Below are 24,704 nucleotides of genomic sequence, written 5' to 3'. Positions count from 1 at the left end.
ATCTGTATTTCCTCTCCAAGTTTCTCCTGTTTCCCATCTGGCTTCAGGCACACTATATTAGGTAATCTCGGGGAACAGAAATGGAAAATATTAAGGTCCGTGGCGATATTATGTTACCTGTGTGTGATTTTCTCTAAATTGGTTTTATCTTCCCCAGATATTGATCCTGTGACGTTCTTTGTTCCCTTCTGTATTTGGTCTCAATTTTCATCTTTTCCCCTCCTTCACAGGGTCACGATAAAAGGAAGGGGCCTTGCAGAATTTCTGCCTCGTTGCATTTCTGGCCCTTGCCACGGCAGCGTGTCATGGCATTAGCAGTGTTTCAGAATGACGTTCAGTATGACTATCGATGTAGCTGCCTATACCGGTAGAACAGGATGTGTGTTAAAGCCTTGGCACGTTGCCAATGGCATCCCGAACACACATGAAATCCTATTGCACATTCCCAGCCTGTTTGCAATCTAATAAGAGTCGTGGTCGTGTTATTTCAGAGAATCCATAAGTTGTTAGTGTTGATTGCTCACCCATCGTCTCATAGCCGGCGTATGATTAAGTTACTCCCACCCCATGTGTGAGCCACAGAACTGTTAGCTTTGATCCCCCTTTGCTTTTTACGAGACACTAAGCGGTACTGGGTCTGGCCATTTCACTTTCAGCCGGTGCGGTTGTTGGTATTTGTATGTGCATTCATTTTGGCAAACTTAGTGGGCGACTTCTGTGCTGCTTACCGTTTTAAGTTTGTCAAATATTCTTTCTCATTTATTTTTAGGGTTATCATCGACCCAATCATTATATCGCTACCCAAGGTAAGTCTGCTAGAGCCTTGATGCCTTTCTTTGGTTGTTTGTCTACTCTCTGTCATTTCGTCCCTATGTCATCCTCCAGAATGATATTCCCCACTGCTCTAGCCCCATTTATTGCAGTTCTAGTCATCAACACATACACCCTTGTTTTCCCATCAGACTGTGATCATTTAGTTAGAACCTGATGTTGTGATCTTTAGAAGTGTATTCATCAATTCATTATTGGATTAATTCTGTCTGCCTTCAGAGTGAATCTGACATCTTCATAACTAGGCATATAGATAATAAATCTGTGCTGAGTACAGTCTATACAAAGACCTGTGCCAGTTGCTGCCGGGAGTGCAAGCTGAATTCATCAATTACTGTCTCTCACATCGGTTGTGGTTTGATGGGGAAGGTACGGGGTGACCTGTACATTATTACAAGCAACACCAGTTAGAAATTTATGTGAGAGGTGCAGAGAAAATGTTAGGGAAACTTGGAGAAGAAAGAAGTTACTTTCAGATGGAATGATCCATAAACTGCTTTGTGGTAAAGGTGAGTTTGGGAGGAAAACTTCTAAATGGCCAAGGCATCATGAGCAAAGATCTGAAAGTAGGAAATCAGTACTCCCAGGTGAAAAGCACTGGGTGGATCACTTTGGCTAAAGGAAACAAGAAGAAACCTAGAGGAAAATGTTGGAGAAGCTCATGGCAAGAGCTTTTGTGATGTCTTTCCAGGACACTGACTATGGAGAATAGGATTGTGAGAGGGCTGAGGTTGTTGGGAATGAGGCATCGTAAGGGATGAGTTATTGCATCTGTTAAATGAACTGAAGAAATGCCGAGAATCAGGAAGGACCCAGTTAGGGTTGAGAGCATGCATTCTCTTCATTTTGTTATTTTTTCATTGTTTCCAGTATTGCATCATATCCCAGAAACAGGAGCCGGGAAATCACAAGGATATGACTTGCCAATGGTCAGGGATTGGCAGGTGGTGCCCAACAGAATATCAAGGATCAAGAGAATAAAGGATGGCAAGAACATTGTGGAAAGTCTAGGTTTGGAGGCAGGAGAGTTGGAGGTGTCTGATGGACCGTGAGGAGAAAGAAGTAGCTAAAGACTGAGGTCAGGTTCAGTTAATGAGCCATAGGTTGTAGCCAGTGATCAGAATTCCAACACTTAGGGCAACACTATCCAGTATAACTTTCTGTAATGGTGGAAACCTTCTGTATCTGTGCTGGTCTGTATGGTAGGAACTAATAGACACTCAAAAATTATCTACTGGTGGAAATCTTCTGTATCTGCACTGGTCAAATTGGTAGCGACACGTAGACACTCTAAAATTATCTACTGCTGGAAATCTGTATCTGCACTGGTCAATATGGTAGCCACTAATACATACGCAAAAAGTATCTACTATGAATGAAGAACCGAATTTTAGATTTTAATATGGATTTAAATAGCTTCATTTGGCTATTCCCTACTGGCTGTTTTGGACAGCAGGGCTCTGGTTTAGAAAAGCTCCAAGTATGGCTGAAATGGCACTGTGGGACCTTGTCCTAATCCCGACAGCCTTGGCCAGTACCTGGGTAGCACCATAAGTAGAGTCCGCAGTCTCATGTCACCATTTTCGATTCTATGCCTGGGTCTAGGTGACCTACTTAACCTTCAATATGTTTCCTTCCCTGAAATGAAGTCAGTAATGGCTCCTTCCAAGGTCACTTGGCTAGTCAGAAGAAAGGTCACATGGGGAGTGCCCAGCTTGAACTGGCAGGAGACAGACCTTTACATAGGAATTGCTAAGGAGTTGCAATACCTGACACAAACTCCCACCTGATGGGACAGAACAAGAACGTGTGTCCGGGGGCTCTGAGTCCAGTCCTGGTTGCCTTCTCCTATACCCTGCTGCTTTTAAGCTGAGTCCATTGATGCTTTTAGAGGAACCCTTTGTTAGTTCCTTAAATCCCTACTAATGGATTCCAGAATATTCCAAAGTAAGGATCGTAACAGATCTGATCTAATAAACGTGCTGATAATTTGGAACTAACAGTGTTTATAAATATATGCAAAAATTTGATCATAAAATATACAAAATACTACTGAGTTCTTGATTATCAGCCCACATTTCTATAAATAACGTGAATGTAAAGTTAAATCTTATTTGAATTTTCAAAGTCAAGGACCTCTACATCAATGTTACTCAACAGCTAGCCAAAGTAGAGATTGAAACCCCCAAAGTCCTACATGTGGCCCCTTACCTGGAATTCCTTTGCTCTTCCTCTCTGCCCCTCTCTCTCTCTGAGGGAGATCATTCTTGCAGAAAACTACCATTAGAGAAGCCACTTTCTGGTACCTTCGGAATTAGTTGGAATCATACTTAATTGCTCAGTAGCCCTCTTCAGGAGCGTTCAACCCATCAAGTGTTAATGAGTAAATATATTTGCTGGCAGCTAAGAAATGGCAAATGTAATCGCTTTGCAGTAGACCACCCAAGTGCCCTTAATGGAGAAGGATGCTATATGATGCCCTGTTTACCAGAGCATGGCACCTTTGCCAGTGCGGGGTGATCTACAGATTGCACTTTGAAAACTGGCAACACTTACATCACTGCTGTTGGCTCAGGGCAAGGGGTAGAAATGAGCAAATGTTTTTAGTCTAACATTCAATCAAGACAGTACGCATCATATTAAGAGTAATGTATTCAGACCATGATGTTTAGGTTAGAAAGTTAGAGGCTTTCTTCTAGTATATTACACAAACATAATGTAACTGATAGCCTCAGATTGCCAGTAATAAAGATTTCTGATCCTCTGCAGTAATTGGCAAGGACAGTTAGAACATGCCTATGGATCGCCTTCATAAAGAAAGAAAGAAAGAAAGAAAGAAAGAAAGAAAGAAAGAAAGAAAGAAAGAAAGACCCACAAGCGTCTGATTCTAAGAATCCAACAAAATGGATGATAAAGTCTAACAAGCAGATGCAATTTTAAAAACTCTCCTTGTTCTTTTTTTCCTATTGTGTGCTGATATAATTCTTTAAAACCTGTTCATAGCAGGAACCCATGAAACTACATGAATGTTCCAATTTAGCGACAACCAGTTTTATTCCCATGAGTTTAAAATATGTAGATTTTCACCAAGTCCCTTCAATCTAGAAGACATGTCATGAATTTATCTCTTCGATCTCTTCTTCCCCTGCTTCCACTTTATTGACTTTTGTACCAGTAACTGACTTTGACCTTTGACGATAACGGTATTGTTTCTGCAAAGTGAAGGGACCATAAAAAAGCCAGAGCTGTGGCTTTTTTCAGTATGTTCTTCCTGTCCCCACTCCGTTTAATTGTTTTCTATCTGCGACTAATATATTAATGACCCAGTACTGACTTCATCAGATCTGCCTGACAATCCATTAATATAATTGTAGCATTCAGGATCTATGGTTTGGCATACCAGGAATCAGAAGAGTAAGTCATGTCTGTTACTGTATGTCTGTACTCAAGGCCAAGGCAGAGTTGGGATTTCAAAAGCAGGGTTGTCAGTGAGGGGCAGATGAGCACACAGGTGGGTAGGATTACCCAGAACTGATCATATTTCACTATCAAAGGATACCCCATGGAGACCACAGTGTGGGCCATGAGCTGGAGGAAGCTTTACACATTGAGAATTGCTCCTGCAAAATGATTCAGGAGAACACCTGCCAGCTATGTGGTATGCAAATGAGGGAGGCCTGGAGAAGTGTCTTTTTATTGTTTGGTTTTATTTTTTAAATTTTTTTCATGTTTATTTATTTTTGAGAGAGAGAGAGAGTGCGCGCCATCAAGGGAGGGGCAGAAAGAGACGCAGACACGGAATCTGAAGCAGGCTCCAGGCTCTGGGCTGTCAGCACAGAGCCTGACACGGGGCTCGAACTCACAAACCATGAGATCATGACCTGAGCCGAAGTCAGACGCTTAACCAGTTGAGCCACCCAGGCACCCCTGGTTTTATTTTTAAAACTGACTTCAAGACTCTTGCTTTAGAAACTCAGGAAAGATGATGTCAGGTAGTTGGGGAAGGAAATGCTATCAGTCTGTGATGGATATGGCCTGTCCCTCTTCCTCACTACCCGGCTCATCTGTGGGCTGGAGGTATACCCAAATATCAGAGGATCCTGACAGAAGAACCTGCTTGTAATTCCTTCAGGGGAGCCGACAGGCATCATGAAATCTGGGGAGCACCTCATAGTCATGTGGTGGTGCACTAGCACTTGTCTGGGATTTCTGGGGGCCAGAGAAAGGAGAAAGGGCATCAGTGGGGTGAGTGGGGGAGGCAGGTCTTCAGTCATACTTGAAGAAGTTTCCTTTGTCAGAGGAAGAGGACAGGATGAGCAGGTAGGCTACCAAGGTCAGGGAGGAGCAGGGAGCCCTGGCAGAGAGCACGAGGGAGACCTGACCGTGGATAGAAAGGGTCTTCACCTCCATGGCATCTTGGGTCTTCTTGGTCGCTTCTTGAAATGGGTCTTCTCTCAGGAAGAACTCCCACATACACACAATTTTACGTAGACATGCAGGTGTTCACAAACCATTAAATCCAGCCTGAAAAAAATCCATACGCCCGAGATGAAAAAAAGCCCTGAGTTACAAGCGTAAGAAAGAGTGACAAGTAAGGTGAGGACATTGGTTAAAAGGCTGTGAATGAGGAGTATTATTGAATGAAATGAAGGGCAGAGAAAGGAAAGGAAGGATGTTTCTGAGCCACGTGGTGGTGAAAGCAGTGCTTTAAGATTAGTTAGTATGGAATTAGCCTGCAGAGAAAACTGGAAACAAAGGGAACAGTTAGGGGTAGAAACAAATGACTCAAGCAACAATAAGGGCCGTGTTGCTATTGTAGCTTTTATTTTTGTCAACAATCTAAGTTGCATACAACTAAAATATCTTTTCTAATATCAAATATATCGTAGTCTCAAAACTGTTGACTTTTAAGTGTGTTCCTTCTCATTTAATAAAAAGTGATAAATATATATCAGTAGTTTTGCTTCATATAATACAGTTAGAAACGCAGCATTTTCATTTGTCCTTTCATTCCATAAATATTAAGTGCCTATTAAGTATAGGCTTTGTGGTATAACTAATTTTCTATCCTCTAATTTAGGTATTGCTCGTCTCATTTCATAAATAGAGGAAAGAGGGCCCTGGGGAGAAGGAGGGGTTGAAAACAGAACTCACATGTAGTTGAGTGCCTGCAGTGAGCCCACAAGGGTCCTGGCTGTTTTTCCTCCTTTTCGAGCTGCATTATACCGTGTGATTCTTGCCCTCAAGAAGAGGCTCAGGGCTTGTGCTCTTTCTCACGTTCTGAAGCTCACCCCTCATAATCGAGAACCTTCCTTCTAAGTTATGATGCTCCCCCTCCCCCAAAAAAGTAAATTTCCTATGATACAGTCATATCTGAAAATATCTCTTCATTAAAACTGTCTTCTTAGATGTCCTGAAATAGGACACTGAGAGTCCAGAGTCTCCCTGTTCCCCAGCAGGCCTCTGGGCACCTGTTTGAAGACCCACTAGCCCAGGAGCTAACACTGATGGTGAGAGAAAGAGACTCTACGTGGCAGCAAGATCAAGGCTGAGATCAGAGCTCCAGTGGGGTAGCCAAGCCTGTCAAATTAGCACAATCCCGGACAAAATAAATGATAAACTGGGGGTCAAGGCACCTGTACTCAAGAAGAGTAAAATGCATGGATTTTAACAACCTGAAGTTAGCACATCTTTTGTTCACAGAGACTCTGGATGCTCAGTGTCATATTTCAGGATGCCAGTCACACTGGCATAGACCACAAGAACTGATATAGAAAACCAGTTACCGGATAGTTATTTACCATGAGAGATACCACTGTCCATCAGACAGAACTGTGTTGCAGGCCAGCTAAAGAGGAAGATGCCTTGGCAGAAGGTTACCTCGTGTCCTGGCATCAGAAGAAGGGCCACAGAGTTCATTTGTTGATTCAACAGGCACATACCCACTGCCTGGAGAGCTGGCACCAAGCAGATGCCCAGTGAGAATACAAGAGTGAGTGAGTGAGGGAAGGAATGAATAAATGAATGAATTGGGAGTCACTGGGCCAGACACCAGTTAGGCAGTAGAACATTCCAACCAGACAAGAAGGACATCTCATGTCAGCCTGACACAGCTTCTACTGACCTGGGTGGATTTGGGGACCATGATCTCCAACATCCGCGACTCTTTCTTTCCAGAGTTACAGCTGGTCAACTCCAGTTCTCATGAACACTTTTTCTTCCGATGTGCCAGCCAATCAAGGCAGTGTTTCTGGAGATAGTCCATTCTGTTAAACAACTTAGCTTCTCTCTGCCCTGACCCTACTTCTGCATATCCCACCTTCCATAAGCACTTTATATAATCAATTTTATTTGTCCATGATTATTATTTACTGATAATTTGAAAAAGAGAAGCCTAAAAATAATGTCCTTCAGAGACTGAGCTAGGAGCAAACTTCTACATGAAAATAACCAAAATGCGGAGAACGAAGGTTTATAGCAGAAACAGCACCCAATCTTCAACTACCGCACTACAATTGAAGCTTTGCTCTAGTGACTTCCTTCTGTTTGCCGTTGATCTGTTTTTCTTCTACATTTCTGCCACATACCCCATGTGGTCTGAACATTTTAAATAAGGATTCTCAGAAAGATAAATATGGTTTCTGTTTTCCCAATTCCAAATTCTCCCTCCAGCCTCTGAAGCGGTCAATAATGGTGCTTAGAATAGGTATACTTAATTCTCCTTGGCAACTCATACTTGGGGCAGAGACTTCCCAGTGTTGATGCAAGTTCTACACACTCTATGAATAAGCTCTCGTCTCCTGCATTCTGGCCTCCAGATGGAGATGAACCCTTGAAATTATTTCACAGTACAATTGAAAGAGGAAAAAAATGTTTTAATCAAAAGCTAAGCCTTCAGTAAGCAACTTTTGTTTTTATTCTTTCAAATACCAGTGTGTACATTACCTGACATTGTTCTGCCCAGCTAAGCTGTTCCCATATTGCCAATGAGTTCTAGACTTACTATATCCTCTTTGAGGTTGATTTAAAAGTATTCCCTGGTAAAATGGAGGATTCTCTAGTTGTCAACTTGAAATAGGGAGGCTTTGAGGATGTGTCATTTGTACCTGGGCAGACAGGGACCCCTCATGAGGTCTACATATTCCATATTCCCAGTGCCAAATTCTCCATGCAGGGTCCACTGCATGTTACTCTCCATGCATAGTTTTCCAAGGGAAAATGAACAATTGCAATTAACAGCCTATCTACAAACTTCCTTTGAAACTATAATTTTTCTTCACCAGATTAATTTCAACAGAGACTGGCCAATTAACCAAAAGGTCAGACCATAGACATTTCTCACCCTATGCTCTTAATAAACTCGCTCATTAGTAGTGAGAACGTTTAAAGACAGGTTGCAAATTAAAAGATAAAACCAAAAATAGATTGCAGTAGGTGACATCCACCCTATTGTTATAGATGCCTTAGTGCAAACAGGTCCCTCGAGTAATGGAACATAAATTAACACAGAATAATTTGAAGAAAAATGATGCTGCTGTCAAGCAAGCCCTCAGTTTTGGATTGTTTCAAATGCCTTTTAAATCTGTAAGCATAATTTACAGGTGTTCATTTGAGGTAGAAAATTCTAGAATCTTATCAAGCTGATAGAAACTGTAAAAGTCTTGAAACCCAGCTCCCCTGTTTTGTCATTGAAACAGGCCTTAAAGCAAAAATTGATGTAAGTCACTTTCGTCCGTATTGTCCCAATGAGTCATGTACACAAAAGTATTTGCAAACTGTGTGGATTGACGTTCATATTTACATAGATTTACATGCGGATTTACATGCAGATGACATACATTTACATGCAGTGTCCAACATGGGGGAAACCTAATGTGTTTCTGATCTCCTGAGGGCCTTTTTGTTCAACAGCGAAGAAACAATAGGAGGTCACATCTCTCTTCCAGGATCAGCCCTTTGAAAATACAGAGCTCTGGCTGAATACCCAGGGCTGCAGGCCCTGGTGCTGCCTTCCTGGGCCCGCAACATCATGGACCCTTTCAAAGCAGACGTTGCTCTCAGACCTAATTTATCCAAAATTGTACAAATATTTCTGTGAACCTACCAAGTGTCTGCCTCACAACCGTGTTGGGAATACAGCAGTGACCTCAGGAATTACATCGTGCTGGTCTATAAATAAACAACCGTCGCTACTCTGTGATTTTGTAAGAACACCAGGTTTGGGAACGACTTTAGGCTATTTCTCTCCCTCACCCATCCTCCATAGCAGGTGAAAAAGTGAGACCCAGTGCAGAACTGGAACCACTTTCCTGTCACGATCAGGTTCCTGTGTCACACAGCGACACAGTTTTGAAGAAGTTTGCAGCAGACAATTTAGGAAGTTTCTGGCCATCGCAAGTTGCTTTTGTTTCTTGCCTTCTTACTCAAAAGGATGCTTCTGGAAATTTCTTCATGCAGTGCCCCATGCTGCCATTGAAAATTTGAGATTGCCTACACTGAGCTATGTCTAGGGAATCAACTTCTCTCTATTTTATTCATTTATTAGAGTTACTCTCTTTTTCCTTAAATAAAAGCAGATCCCACTTGTATACTGAGAAAAGCTTAATTAAAGGATTTAGAGACTAATGAAAGCTTTTATTTCTCTGCCAGTGGCCCCTGAAGCATATGAACATAGGTTTTTCCCTTTGCTTTATGTCTCCTTGACAGAAGGCAGCCAGATCCTGTGGGTCACCAAACCCCTCCATTCTGAGGGCCGCCATTCTTCTTTTTTCTCCTTGATTGCCTTCTCTCTGTTCCCCTCTTCACAGAATGAACAAGTACTCAAGATGAGTTTATGAGGGTTCTCTTTGGAGACAGGCCTGATGAATGCTCTGTGACTCAGCCAGCAAGAGGCTCGTGTGGTGCGAACATCTGTCATGTTCCTCCCTTCTGAGGCTACAAACACTTTCTCATGCGCCTCTTCCCAGCTCTTCAGGCAATATTGCCATACAAGCCCTCCCAGGGATCAAGGACCGAAGGTCCCTCCGGTAGCGGGGCCTCTGTCTCTGCAGTGTAGAGCGCATTATTGCCACACGCTGCCTACCAACCCTTTCATTCTTTTCTATATAAGAGTTTCTCTTTGGAGGCCTAATCTTTACCCCTGTCACTCAGATCTGATTTGTCTGCCTTTAGCGTTCAGCTTTCCCTGTCAGGAATAATAGCAGCCTTTGCCTTCCCATTCACAGTGGTACCACCGGGAGCCGAAAATGTTTATGCACCTGCTAGGAAGGCATGATTCTTAGAGGAGGGCTGGCTGTCATCCCCAAAGAACAAAATCCACATAATGGTTCCATCTAGGTAAATGGAGTTTCCGGAAATGCTTTGGAACATTTTAGTTTTAGGTACAAGTCACGCTAAGAGTCACCCCCTTGCTGGTTTTATTCACACATATTCCTTTGCTTATGCAGCATGGCCACAATCAAATCTTTGAAACTGGGGTCCTAAAATTCCTTCCATATACTAACACTTTTTATGTCAGTAACTAGGACAAGACTTCTCCCGTCCAAGAGGCAGTGGAAAAGAGAGGCTGACGAGCGTGGATACCAGAGTTAGGCTGGCTAGGCTCAGATGCCAGCTTTGCGAGCAACCTTTCAATAAATATGAGCTATGATTCTTATCTTATCATTATCATTACATGAATTCCAAGAGACACATTTTCAGTAACACATAGGCAGTTCAGGTTTAACCCAGGAATAGTGTGTACCCATATAGTTTTCGTAAAAATGAATAATTCTACATGAATTAATGCTTCCTTCCAGAAGGATGTCTCAAAGGGAACCACTTACATTTTCACCAATATCCTGCATCCTCCCCAAAGTGCAAAGAGTATCATCATCTTGAAACAAAAGACAGACATGGGTTGGAAAGACAATAAGCTGTATCACAAGCTTGGAGAAATCGATTTTCCTTCCATTGTTGAAGTCTTGCAGAAATTGAGCAGCTCCAATAGCAGCAAAGGACACCAGCCTTGGTGTTCTGAAGGCTTCCCTGAAGCACACAGAGGGTCAGATTGTAATCAGTGAAAACAGCCATATTGCAAAGGCCAGACAGGTTTCTTCGCAACAGGCTTTGTCCAGACCACTTTCTGAGATAAGAATACATAAGGATATTTTAGAGAGGAGTTCTGTAAGGCTGAGAAACTCCTGGAGAACAATGGGGCTGAGAAATGATCTCGTGGAAGAGAGAATAACAATGACAGAGGAGCAGAGGGGGGAAATAAAGGGAAAGATGGGTGCTCTTGGCCTCCTTCAACCTGCACGTTGGGTGGGGCTGGTTAGACGGGTACCATCTTCTGCTCCGCTAGGGGTTAACCGGATGCCTAAAAGTGGTCAGTTACAATCTGCACCGAAGAGCCAGGAGCAGTGTGGAGCCGAAGCAAAAGGAATTCCTGCAGACCACTTCTGAGATCCAGTTCACACAGCAAATTCCCAGGAAATGCAGGTGTCCCCAAGCACTGCGTGTCAGCTTAGGAAAAGGACTGAGGAGTCCATAGTTAATGGGTGTCCAATGAGTTTAAAGAATTACTGTTCTTTTTAAATTCTATAACAGTATCATTGTTATGCTCTTTAATATTTTTTAAGTTTATTTATTTGTGAGAGAGACAGAGACCGCATAAGCAGGGGAGGGGCAGAGAGAGAGGGAGAGAGAGAATACCAAGCAACGTACAGCCTGTCAGCACAGAGCCTGATGGGGGCCTCGAACTCATGAAACCGTGAGATCATGAGCTGAGCCGAAACCAAGAGTCAAGACGCTTAACTGACTGAGCCACCCAGGCACCCCATGGTTATGTTCCTTAAAATATAGGGAGATACCCAGTGAAATATTTATATGCAGGCAAGAAACCATAAACACTACACTTGCAAATAATCCTCCCCATGGCTTCAGGTAAAGGTGACTTCTACCCTGACCCACACCCAAAGCCTCACTACTTACCCAGGGGAAAGCAAACAGGATATTAAAATTTTTCACCAATAATTTATTAACACGTTTCCAAAACAAAATTCCTAGCAACACAATTAGACCAACCTTATTCCACTTAGGTTTGACATATAGACAGATTTTTTTTCTACGCTTGCTTCACATTTAGAACACTTCGATCACTTTCGAAACCTTTTTAGTTTTGAGTTTGTGTGCCAGCATTTTTATAGAGAAAAATATGTTGGTATTTTTTTCTTTAGCAAAACCCAAGATTGTAATTTAAGTCATCATATGGCATATGTGGTATGAGAGAAGCCAAAGCTATTCTTTAAACTTGATTTGGTATTTTATCATTCCACAAATTTATCTAAATGGTTAAAAGTGTGTACATGCTTGTGTGTCGAAAATAACTTATTTGAAGACTCCCAAGGGTGATCGTATAGATTTTTTTTCGAAATGCTTTATTTAGGTTAATTTTAACACGTGTGGCTTTTATTAGGGAAAGAAAACTTCTAAAAATATTATGACAAACTTAGGTGACAAAGCCACTATTTTCATTTATTTCCTTATTTCAGGTCTTAAAATTCCTGGTAGGGGAAAAGGAAGAAAGCACTCAGAATACCTGACTCATTTTGTTTTCAGTTTCCTTTAAAAAAAAAAAAAAAAAACGTGCTTCTTTATTTTTGCTGCGACTTGTGACATAATTAAGACTGGTGTGGAAATGCAGGAATTGTATCCTAGCAGGGATAAATTAAGGAAAACCACAACAAAAACTGTGAAGGTATGTAAAAATTTACAACAGAAAAGAAAGGAACTGTAATAATGACCAAAGAAGGTAGGATGGACTCATACTGGAACTGAGGTACTAGACAATACGAATATGAAAAATGGGAAGGTAGAGATTAGAATTTTAAAATACCAAGTGCCTTGTATTTCTTAGGAAGAAAATCGGGACCGATTAAATGTATCTCTTTATTAAGACATAGCAAAGGGTATCTACTGTATCATTCGTTATACTTTTTGTCGTTAAATATTTCATAACTCTTTAAACCGAATAAGTGAGTAAGACAAAAGACACATTACTAACCAAAAATAAAGAGATGATGGTGGAAGGTTTATGACCCACAGACAGAGGCTTCCCGGGCATTTTTAGAATCTGCGTGCGGCCTGTCCATTAGGGTTTGGTTTGCACCAATTTTCCCTTAGTTAAACCCGACGTGACCTTTTGGGGTCCAGTCAGGATGGCATATGTTCTAGTAATGCACCTGGAAGCCAACATTCCACGACGCTAATCATCTAGGGAAAGCCCTGAATATTTGCACAGTTAATGTTGGCACACTCTCTGATTTCCGCCTGAAAGGCCAATTTTAGGGAATGGGATGGTTGCTCATGGATATGGCAGGAAGCGTGTGCCTCCTTTTAGGTTGTAAGAGGAGCACGCACCTGTGAGCCAATCTAGAAGAAACAGGGTAATTGGCAAGCAGCTGCTAACCTGAGTGGGCCAGGCAAAGGGGAAAGACCCACAGTGGGGAAGCCTCCTCCAGGGTAAGAAGGGATCTATCTTTGTGCGAGAACCACCAAAATCAGTAGCTGCGCACGCTATTTAACAGCGTGATTTAAGTCATCGCTTTTGACACTACTTCTAAAAAGGTGTACTTTATGCCTATTTTCTCTTTTGCTGTCACTAAGTGAAAATTCCAGTAGGCTGCTGAACATTGTGAACTCTAATTCTGGGCGTAGAGAATGCTTCCCGTAAGAGCCATCCTTGGAAATCCTGTTTTATCATTGCCACCAGTTATATTTTTGAATTTAGTTAAAGAAAGTATTCCCAAGTTTTCCCCATCACACAACAGTCCTCAGTGTTTGCTCCTAATTTTTTCATTGATTTCTGTTGTTGCTTTGAAACGGTAATATCTGGGAGGGGGCGATATTCTTAGCAATTCAGGAAAATGAGCAAATCACATCTCATGCACCCAGCCGTCTCAACTTCGGTTTCCACTTTCTGCAGCTGAAACCAAAAATTATTCATAAAAATTCCATGATTTTAACATAAGTAGCCTCAGGGGAGAGCAAATGCACCTATCAAGTAAGTATTGTTAAGGATTATTAATGCAGAAGCTGACTGTTTTCTGTGTCACCATTATCGTTTTTGTGATACACGAGGCAGATTTCAGTCCGTAAGACATGGTGGCATATTTTACCTTTTACATTTCACTACGGCTACAAATGAAAAGCTACTCAATGTAAAATTATAGATGTATTACAGAACTATCATACTGAAAAATCACATAAAGTTTTCTAATAAAAACTTATTCAGAAACCACTGAAGGGACATCTAATGCTCTGAATGTTGAATAACTGACTCCATAATACTTATTCTAGATTATTGCCAGCAGCAACAATAACAATAATGGATCAAAAATTTAGGACCACTTTTATTTACGAGCAAGAGCTTTAAAATAAATGCATAAATCCTAGGCCTGTCTTTTTCCACATTCGTATTCCACCTTCAGTGGCCGTCTGTCCTAATGGAATGAACTGGATGCTGAAGGACTTGACCAAGCCCAAGCCGGGCCAGTGCCCAAAGCAAGGGCTCCTCGGTTTTCTGCAGCCACTTTGCCCTTAGGTTCCCTGCCCTCTCCCTCTGTACTTCCACCATTCGGTGTGTACCCCACACCAGACACAGCCCCCCTCCCACGCCCAGGACCAGTCATGTCACATAGGTGGAGAACTGATGTTCACAAACGAGCCTTCCGCCCCGGTCTGTTGAGGTCATTCTGAAATTTAAAAAGTGCAGGGCGCCCGGGTGGCTCAGTCAGTTAAGCATCCAGTACTTGATTTTAGGTCAGGTCATGGTCTCACGGTTCATGGGATGGAGCCTCACATTGGGCTCTGTGCTGACAGTGCGGAGCATGCTTGGGGTTCTCTCTCTCCCCCTCTCTGTCTCTCTCTCTCTCTCTCTCTCTCTGTCCCTCCCCCACTCATGCCCTGTCTCCCTCTCTGTCAAAAATAAATAAACTTTTTTTTTTAAGTGCAATTGTATTGACCTGAGTTGGAATCCCAGCTTCAAAGACGCCCAGGTGGCTCAGTCGGTTAGCATCCAACTTCTGCTCAGGTCATGATCTTGTGGTTTGTGAGTTCAAGCCCCATGTCGTGCTTTGTGCTGACAGCTCAGAGCCTGGAGCCTGCTTCCAATTCTGTGTCTCCCTCTCTCCCTCTCTCCCCGACCCTCCTATCATGCTCTGTCTCTTTCTCTCTCTCTCTCAAAAATACCTAAAAACAAACAAACAAATAGGCACTTATTCTCCTAAGCCTGGTTCTCATCTTAAAATAGAAAAGTACACAGTTGCAGAGATGCATAAACGACAGTACACATAAGACACACCTGGCCCGAGGGGCTCATCACTGCCCCTCATTTAATTGTTCACTATCTTTGTCATCCTGCTTCCCAAGTCCCCTTTACTTTCCAGCCCAAGGCCCTCAGCTCCATTGCACCAGGGACAGCAAGAATCCAGTTCAGTGTTGTCCACAACCGCCCTCCAAGGGCAGCCCGTCTCCCCGGTCTGATTCAGATGGGATCCCCATCTCTGCACTAGGTCACCCAGAGTGTGCCAGCTGCGCAAGGCCATCCGGAGGCCGGTCACCCTGCCCACCACTGTTCTGACCTCCCTACCCCCATACTCCACACGCTGCGGAGGAATCACCATGTGGAGCCATGCCACCACTGTCTTTGGGATTCCAGACATTTCCACACTGCCTGGACGTTTCCACTGCTGGTCTCTGCCAGCCACCTACATGTCCAGGGAGCCATCCTTGGAACAGTTCAACATTTTTTGATACACCTAGACTAAGATATTTAAAATGTGCCTTTCTCATTACTCGTTGCGTTATCTCTCTATTTACTCTTTGTTTGCTGTTCAGATTCGACATAGTCGTGTTTCTTGAGAGTTTTCGGTCAGTAAATAAAACGGGTCCCTCCACCATGGGCACACATCTGTCTGCCTGCTGCAGGAGAGCTGAGCGGCTCCCTCTGGACTTGACCTTCTGGTAGCTGGACTCCCTACTTGTTAAAAGGAGATAGTATTAAATGTTTTCTAAGATGAAATGGGGACTGATGTAACTAGAATAAACATTTTATGATATGTGATAAATATATTTTGACTGCTTTATAGACTTAAGCATATCTAACCTGAAAGAAAACACATGAAACCTCCAACCACGGGTTTCATCCAGAAAAATATGGCACTCAAGCCAGACATTCCACTTCCATTTATTTTTTTTTTAATTTTTTTTTAACGTTTATTTATTTTTGAGACACAGAGAGACAGAGCATGAACAGGGGAGGGGCAGAGAGAGGGAGACACAGAATCCGAAACAGGCTCCAGGCTCCAAGCTGTCAGCACAGAGCCCAACGCAGGGCTCGAACTCACGGACCGCGAGATGGTGACCTGAGCCGAAGTCGGCCGCTCAACCGACTGAGCCACCTAGGCGCCCCATTCCACTTCCGTTTAAAAGAATAAGTGTTACCAGCCTCTACTGCTTTCAAGTGTTCTGAATTCAGAGCATCCCAACATGTACCAAATTACTCCGATTTCTTTTTTTTGTTAATTTTTTAAATATTTATTTTTGAGAGAGTGAGCGAGCGAGAGTGGGGGAGGGGCAGAGGGAGAGAGGGAGGCACAGAATCTGAAGCAGGCTCCAGGCTCTGAACTGTCAGCAGAGAGCCTAGCACGTGGCTCAGACTCACAAGTCATGAGATCACGACCTGAGCTGAAGTCAGACGCTTAACCGACTAGGCCACCCAGGCGCCCCACCCCGACTTCTATGATCAAATACAGGTTTCAATGGCATTGTTTAACAAATAAAGTTTTCTCTTTATTTAAAAAAAATACTCCATTTCTAACATCAAGTTTTACCCATAATAGAAATTTGTTTCAGAGAAAGGAGCCAGGAAGCCCTGTGATTTTTCAGAGTCAGTATTTCAGTCAGTTGCTTTGTTTCAGACCTGAGCAGTGCCCCACAGTAGTCTTTGAGATGGGTGAGAGTTTTGTCAAGTGCAAGAAAGCCCACTGTGCATGGGGGCTCCTTCTTGGGGAGATCAGTGTTGATGGCGTCTGTATAGACTTAAGTATCTAGAAATGAATCCTTTTAAAACTAATCACGTACCCCATGGAAAATCTCCATTTGTCTCCAGAAGTGTGCATAGCTCAGTTTGAAATGCAGGTATCTTAGGATTCTTACTTTACTTCCCTTTAAATGAGAATGTAATATGTCCTTGACTTTTCTCTACCTTCTACAACTACAGGCTTCTTGAAAGTAGGGGCTATTCTTCTGTAATTCACATTGGCACCCCTTCTACACCTCAAAGAATTTTATTTTACACCTTCTACGCCTCAAAGAGTGCCTGGCACAGAGCAGGCTGGGTGCTCACCTATAGATACAAGCTGCACCCTCACATTCCCACCAGGGGCCAGCAAGGGGGTGTGAATGAGGGAAGCAAGCTAGGTATGAGACCATTGGGCACAGAGAAACTGTGACCCGAATGGGCAGGTCCGCGTTCACAGACCTCCAAGGAAGACGTACATTAAGAACAGACTGGCATCACAACTGACTGTAAATGTTTGAAGAAACAGGGAGCCATGGTTTGGGTCTCGGAACACTTGCCTGACGAGGTGACCTTCAGTGGGCCAAGCCGAGACGGATAGCAATCGGAGGAGGGCTTCTGCACTGCAAATGCTCCCGACTGCTGGCAGCTCAGGACCTAGGAGAAGTAGGGGCAGTGCAGAACGGGACTGCGGCTGGCCATACTCAAGAAGTTGGATTTGATTCTGTGGCAGGGGGACCCATGGGAGGCTGGAAGGCAGGAATCACCCTGATTAAAATTATGCGTGTTTGAAGAGGTATTTTCAGGTGGTCGACGTGGGTTTTCTTCTGTGATCCTCCTGCCGGGATCATGATGACTGCGCGCACGCCCCTGTCGGTTAGAACCCTTCTGAGTCGCTTTTGACATTGCCACGGAGGCAGCATCACACAGTGGGGTAAGGCCTCACATGTCAGCTCTGCAACCCACGAGCCCTGTGCCCTCAGACAATCTGCCTGACTTCCCCGGGGCCCCTCTCCTTCCAGTAACATGCACCTGTTACACTGGAATGCAGTCTTTTTAATGAGTTACTTTTTAATGAGTGACTACACGTTAAACTACGTCAAACGGGACCTGAGAAACAGCAGGTGCCCAAAAGAGGTTAGGTATTAGTCTGTGCATGACGGGATCACATTTTGAATTTGTACTATCGTTCTTCCCTTCAAAAAACTCCAATATGCCACTGTGAGCTTAAGGACCTTGATTTCTTGGCAGTTCTGGTTAACACAGAAAACACACCATATAGAAATTAGAACATGAAGAAAAAGGATACAAGTCTTCTCTCAAAGAAGAAATTACGATTTTTTTAATATCACTCACTTTCCATGAACTGAAGAACTCACCTTACTCAATAGAGCCCATCCTTGAATGTCTCATTGATGCTTGTCATTGCTTTTAATTTTTTTTTTATTGTGCTCTAGTCCCTCCTGACCTTTTTATTGTTGTTGTTGTTGTTCCTTCCGGGCTCGGTGGTGGTAGGAATGGCCCCTGCACACATTTTCTTCTCGGCAGAGGTCCACGTGAGTCCACCATTGTGAGGGAAACAATGTATTATCAGCCTGATATTCTTGAAATTTTGAGACCTTCCCTTGCACGCTTGAGTCCCTACGGGGACAACTGCTGGGAAGAACTTTCTTGCCTGTTGTGCAAACATCGGTAAAATGCAGCCACAGCAATCCCAGAGGCTCCCACCCAGACACAAACTGCGGAAATCATCCTGGGGCTGTCGCTCACAGCCGTTCGTCCCTCGAGCGAGGGAGGTTTTCCGGAGTCCTTTGCCTACCTCTGTAGATTCCTTGTCTTAGGAGTTTAGTTGTTTGTCCACCCTGGAAGCAATCCCCAGTGACCTCTCTATATTTGTCCTCGTGGTAAGGGCACGTGCCACACCAGCTTTTGGGAGACAGACATCAGAGGCAGAGGAATGCTGACTCTCCCCTGGTGTTCCACCCTAAATCTCAGCTCTGTCAGGGCACAGGTGCCAGGGATAACCGTCTTGTATCCTGGGCATTTATCTGGAGGCTCATGGTGACCAGGGTTACTCAGACCCCACCAAGAGCTACCAAAATCAAAGGGAGTGGATCTTGGTATCAGTAAAGCCTGTCCTGTGCTGGCCTCTGGCATGCTTTTTGATTTTTGTTAGAAGACATGTATCTCTGAGTCATAATTTATTCGTGTCTCGGGAAATAATTTGAAATATATTATTCAGTATAATTGGAATAATTTCAAAAAGAAAAGAAAAACAGGACTGATCAGTTTTGCATTAAAAACCTTAAATTCCGGGGCGCCTGGGTGGCTCAGTCGGTTGAGCGTCCAACTTAGGCTCAGGTCATGATCTCGCGGTCCATGAGTTCGAGCCCCGCGTCAGGATCTGTGCTGACAGCTCAGAGCCTGGAGCCTGTTTCAGATTCTGTGTCTCCCTCTCTCTCTGCCCCTCCCCCGTTCATGCTCTGTCTCTCTCTGTCTCAAAAATAAACGTTAAAAAAAAATTTTTTTTTAAAAACCTTAAATTCAGGTGCCTTCCTTCTTCCTTTAGTCCCCTTCCCCTCCAAAAAAAGCATGAAAACACAAACCAAGATTTGAATGAACATTCATGAAAATATCTTGCATCATTAGTCCAGAGGACAAAACTCTCCAGTGCCCACCCCCGAACAGTTTTGTTGGTGAACCGCCATGGTCACCAGATCAGGGAGGTCATGTGGTGTGTCAGAAAGGGGGCTGCTCTCAAATGACAACACAGTGGCACACACGTGAAGGGGAGAAGAGACCAGGAAACCAAGTCAAAACTACACCGGGGGAGATGGGGACCCTCTCCTTGCATGTTTTTTTCTTCCTGGGATCAACTCAGAATAATCTTTGTGTTCAAATTCATTTTCAGATATTAGCCCAAACTGTTACAGTTCCTCTGGATACTGATTGCAATTTTAGCATTGAAAAGAACATCACCTATTTCATTTTTCTAGCCCAGTCTTTTTTTTAGTCTAATTTTTCTATCCTAATTTTTTTTTTTAGTCTATCCCAATCCTTTTTTTTTAAGGCAGCAAGTAAGAAAATCATCAAGAATACCATTTGTATAATCACCCAAGCGAACCACTAATGCTTATAAATGCCCTTGATTTTAAAGTTAACCCATGTGTAGTTATGTAAACATTAAAAACCCCTATCACCTTCATAGCCTCTGAGCCCCCTTGGTGAAGTGATACAGCCATGTTCCTAGATGACATTTTATGTACGAAGTTCCTTCTAAATCAGAGAGAAATGGGATTCCTCCATTCAAATTGCTGGTACACAGAGTTAGACTAATTAGTAGATTCAGAACAAATCTTTGGTGTTCCACAGTTCACCTCCTCCATATGAGACCACCTGATAGGTCAGAAGGTAGAGCCGAATGTTCCTGATGCTCTGGATCCGTGGTTCTCCACCAGGAGAGATTTGAAAATACACCCAGGCCTAAGCTCACCCCAGACCAATTAAATCAGTCTTTTGGGTTAGGATCTCAGAATTTTTTTTGAATTTTTTTTAATGTTTATTTATTTTTGAGCTAGAGGGAGACAGAGAATGAGTGGGGGAGGGGCAGAGAGAGAGGGAGACACAGAATCCGAAGCAGGCTCCAGGCTCTGAGCTGTCAGCACAGAGCCCGATGCGGGGCTCGAACCCACGAGCTGTGAGATCATGACCTGAGCTGAAGTCGGACGTTTACCCACTGAGCCACCCAAGCTTCCCAGAGCTCAGAAATTTTTAAACATTTCTTAAACATTTTTAAACATTAAAAAAAATTTTTAACATTAAACATAATGTTTTTTAACATATTTTTAAACATGTTGTTTTAACATAAAAACAGATTTTTAAACATTAAATTTAAACATTTAAATATATTGAGAGAGAGCACAGGGGAGGGGCAGAGAGAGAGGCAGTGAGAGAGAATCCCAAGCAGGCTCCGTGCTGTCAGTGCAGAGGGAACACGGGACTCAAACTTACAAACCGTGAGATTATGACCTGAGCCAATAACCAAGAGTCGGACGCCCAGCCGACTGAGCCACCCAGGCACCTCGGATCTCAGAATTTTTTAAAAGCTACACAATAATCGTATCCTGCAGCTAGAGTTGAGAACCACTGCCCTCGGTAGGGAACAGTTCCTGGAGGCCAGGACGGCACTCTGGTTACCTAGGGAAATGGACTGAGTTAAGTTGAGAGGCAAAGCCTTGAGTCTGGGAAACAGAGGAGGGACTTGGTTGGTGGTTGGGAACAGTAGTCCAGTCACAGCACTCTGAGGCCTGCCTGATCACTGCTCTCACACATTCCGAAGAGACCCTTGCAAAAGATGCCCCCTTTCAATGAACTGGAAAGGAGTGAAGCCGATGTGCTTTCCAGCTTCTATAGATAGTCTCCAAAATGGAAGTCGAGGAAGGAAATCATGCAAATATGATCTATTAATATTCCTTAATCCTGAGATATGTTTTAGTATGTTTAATAGTAAATAATACAATCTATACATAAGCATATAGGCTCACTTCTTGATTCACTTATTCACTGAGCTCCTGCTATGTCCCAGGTGTTCCATAAGGCACTAAGGAAATTGTAGTAAAACCACAGCCACAGCCATGTTTCCCTCCAGGGGGATCTTAAATAATCACAAGGGAGTCTAAAGCTCAGAAAGGGGAAGTGAGCTGCACTTGGGAACTGGCCCACAGCTTGGAATATCTCTGGAGTGACTCCTGTTGGGCACGGAAGGGAGACGTGGCTTTTCTTCTGCAGGCACATGCCATCCACAATGCTGGAACATCTGATTCATCCGCTACAGCCATGGTCATCAGAACTCTTTCTGCAACTTGCAGACTAGGTGGCTCAGGCCCATGTATCTAGTGAAGGAAGCAGAAAGTGCCTGGGCCGCCTCTTTGCGGAGGGGGAGGGGAGTCATGTTGGGAAGGCTATCTGTGTATACAAAGATAGACTCAGGGTATATTTGTTCTTGTGAATAAGCGACAAGCGGTTCAGGACACAATGAATGCTCCTGTCCACAGGCTACAAACATAGTGATGGATGGGATCCAGTGTTTACGTGTCCCCTGTGTAACCTTAGATTGAAGTCGTTGGAATCCTCAGCCCATGCCTCAGGAGAATGGCACGTGCGTGGGCTGAAATGGCAGGGCACAGCTTCATGAGAGGTGGCGGGCCTGGACCCATCAGGGGACAAGACACAGAGACATCAGGAGGTGGAGTCAGTTTTCACCAGAAGGGTGAGCGTGTAGTCAGAGCAGCAAGGAGGAATGATAGAAGCTTGTGTTGTAGACAGAAGGCAAGGAGGTTTTGATGGTGAAACTGGAGAAGAAAAATTACCCAAGAACCAGCTGATAATTGGTCAAGATGAATGGGAGGCACCTGAAGGGGGGCCCCGGGTGTGCCACCATTACTCAGTGTCCAAGCCTTAGCCAAGGAAGGACCACTTATAAATATCTTTGAACACACCTTGTCTTCGTGTTCATGCTTTGCTATTTATAAAATGCCTGAGTATGCATTAACTCCACGACTCCTCAAAATAACCCTGAGATGTGTCATTGAAATCAGTATGTAGATAAAGAAAGATGAAAACACTGAAGCTTACAGTGGCTAACTTGTCCAAAATCACACAGCCAGTGAAAAGGTAGAGGCAGATCTCAAAGTCAGATATTTGAGTTCCAGATCCAGTAATCTGCATTGTCAAGATCCTATAGTACAGCCGGGTCCTGGTCCCAGCATGTGCCTGACCATTTGTATGATTCCCCACGTATCATGTGGCTCTTGTGGCTTTGAGGTTGTGCTCCTCTCGTTTCCTTGCATTTCTCCTTGTTCTTTAAAGGTTTGTACTGTTATGCTTACACCCTCAGACATTCATGAGCATCAAGTAGAGATTAGGGTTTTTACAAATCTGGTTTCGAAGAAATGTTATATTCCAACTTCCTGTACCTGCTTCTATAGAACTGGCATTTTGTAATGCCCGCCTCCCCCCCTTTTTTCCCGGGTCCATAAGAAAGAGCTTTGGAATACTCAGATCCCGGGAGTTGAGCAAGGAGGTACTGATCACGTTCAGTGACAGGAAGTACATCTGCTTAAAAGTCTAATTTCTCTCTCACTTTTGGAAGTCAGGTGAAAAAAAAAAAAAGGATTAATTTGACAGATGGCACAGAATAAGAAAAATATTAGAAACAAGAAGAGGCCATTTTTCCTACAGAGGCTCATTTCATTCTATATACCATTTCCCTGGGATATCTGCCAATTGTTAGCAGGAAGAGTGATGTTATCCATTTTTTAAAATTTCACTCTTGAGTATTATGGAGATAAATAGCTAAATGATGGAGAAATAACTTTCTTTCACAGCAGTCGTTTAAGAGAGGTAAAAAGAGCTCAAATGCAGAGACGTTTGATGACATGTGAAAATTCAGCCATGCATGAAAAATTCAGTATCTCTGGAGGTGCTGTTTGAGCAAGGGCACCCATCAACACTAGCATCGGTACTGGAAAGGAGAGCTAAGTCCATCTATAAAAGTGAGGGGACTGCATGCGAGCCTTGATAGGTTTATTTGCAAGCCCCAGAAATTGGCCAGTTGCAAACTTACAAAGAGAAAAAAAAAAAAGTCTGTGTTCTGTTTCGCTGCAGGACCAATGCAGGAGACCATCTATGACTTCTGGAGGATGGTGTGGCACGAAAACACCGCAAGCATCATAATGGTGACCAACCTCGTGGAAGTGGGAAGGGTAAGTCGGCTGTCCGCCTCCATGGCCACATGTTCCTTGCTCGGTTGGTAACGTGGAGTAAGGCCAGAATAGGCTTTTGAAGTATTGTGTGTACTTTAGCGAACGTTAATGACGACACCTCCTCCTGTCGCTTGCTGCACTTGCTTATAAATTATCAGTAAACATAGACCGAATTGCTTTCATTTGTTGCGATAGCAACAGACAGGCAAGGCACTCAGGATTTAAAAGCAGTTGTTATCTGGCTATATTGAGCACATGAAAACACCTCTAAGCACGAGAACACTTGTTGCTGGGTGTCAAAACACAATGGGTGCTGCATTAGACACGACTGCATTCCCTAACTCCGGAACATTGACTCTGAAAACAGAGTAAGCCACTGGATGCAGTCCTGAGCTTGGCATTCCAGCATCTCCTCTTGCTTAGACTTTACTTTCCTGCTCCTCTGTTTCTGAACCTGTCAAATAGAGATCGTCGTCTTCCCCCTGAAGTCTTGTATTACTTTATCTGTAGGAACTGGTCACGAGAGCTGTTTTTATTAAAGCGGGAAATACTTAAGCAGTTATAACCTAGGTAGTAGTACGCTATAGGATTATTTCCAAAGTGAAATTTATAAATGAGAAATACACAGGGTGCAATTGCTTTGTTTTATAAGAGGGTCAATTCCATGGCTCTGCTCAACTCAAGAATCCGTTAGTTCTTTTTTTTTTTTTTAAGTAAAAGTGTATAATTTATTATGTACTTTGATTTGCATGTGTCATCTCATTAATTGTCACTTTAACCTTATGAAGTGAGTTGGTATAACTTCCTAGTTTTTTTTAATTTATTTATTTAAATTCAAGTTAGTTAACATACAGTATAGTATTGGTTTCAGTAGAACCCAGTGATTTGTCACTTACATGTAACACCCAGAGCTCATCCCAAGTGTTCTCCTTAATGCCCATCACCCATTTAGCCCCTCCCCCCACCCACCTCCCCTCCAGCAACTCTCAGTTTGTTCTCTGTACTCAAGAGTGTCTTATGGTTTGCCACCCTCTCTGTTTTTATCTTAG

General features: G+C 43.3%; 1 protein-coding gene across 2 annotated transcripts in view; it reads left to right on the top strand.

Annotated features, from left to right (window-relative positions):
• Positions 1-24,704, top strand: part of PTPRM (protein tyrosine phosphatase receptor type M) — a 789,396-nt gene that overhangs the window by 707,389 nt on the left and 57,303 nt on the right. For both annotated transcript variants that reach the window (XM_042910577.1, XM_042910576.1), the window contains 2 exons: positions 770-806; positions 23,558-23,655. In XM_042910577.1, the coding sequence (XP_042766511.1) occupies positions 770-806; positions 23,558-23,655 (135 nt within the window). The remainder of the gene's footprint in view (positions 1-769; positions 807-23,557; positions 23,656-24,704) is intronic.

The sequence above is a fragment of the Panthera leo genome, chromosome D3, assembly GCF_018350215.1.
Source record: "Panthera leo isolate Ple1 chromosome D3, P.leo_Ple1_pat1.1, whole genome shotgun sequence".
NCBI classification, from domain to species: domain Eukaryota; kingdom Metazoa; phylum Chordata; class Mammalia; order Carnivora; family Felidae; genus Panthera; species Panthera leo.
This window is presented reverse-complemented; position numbering and strand designations above follow the sequence as displayed.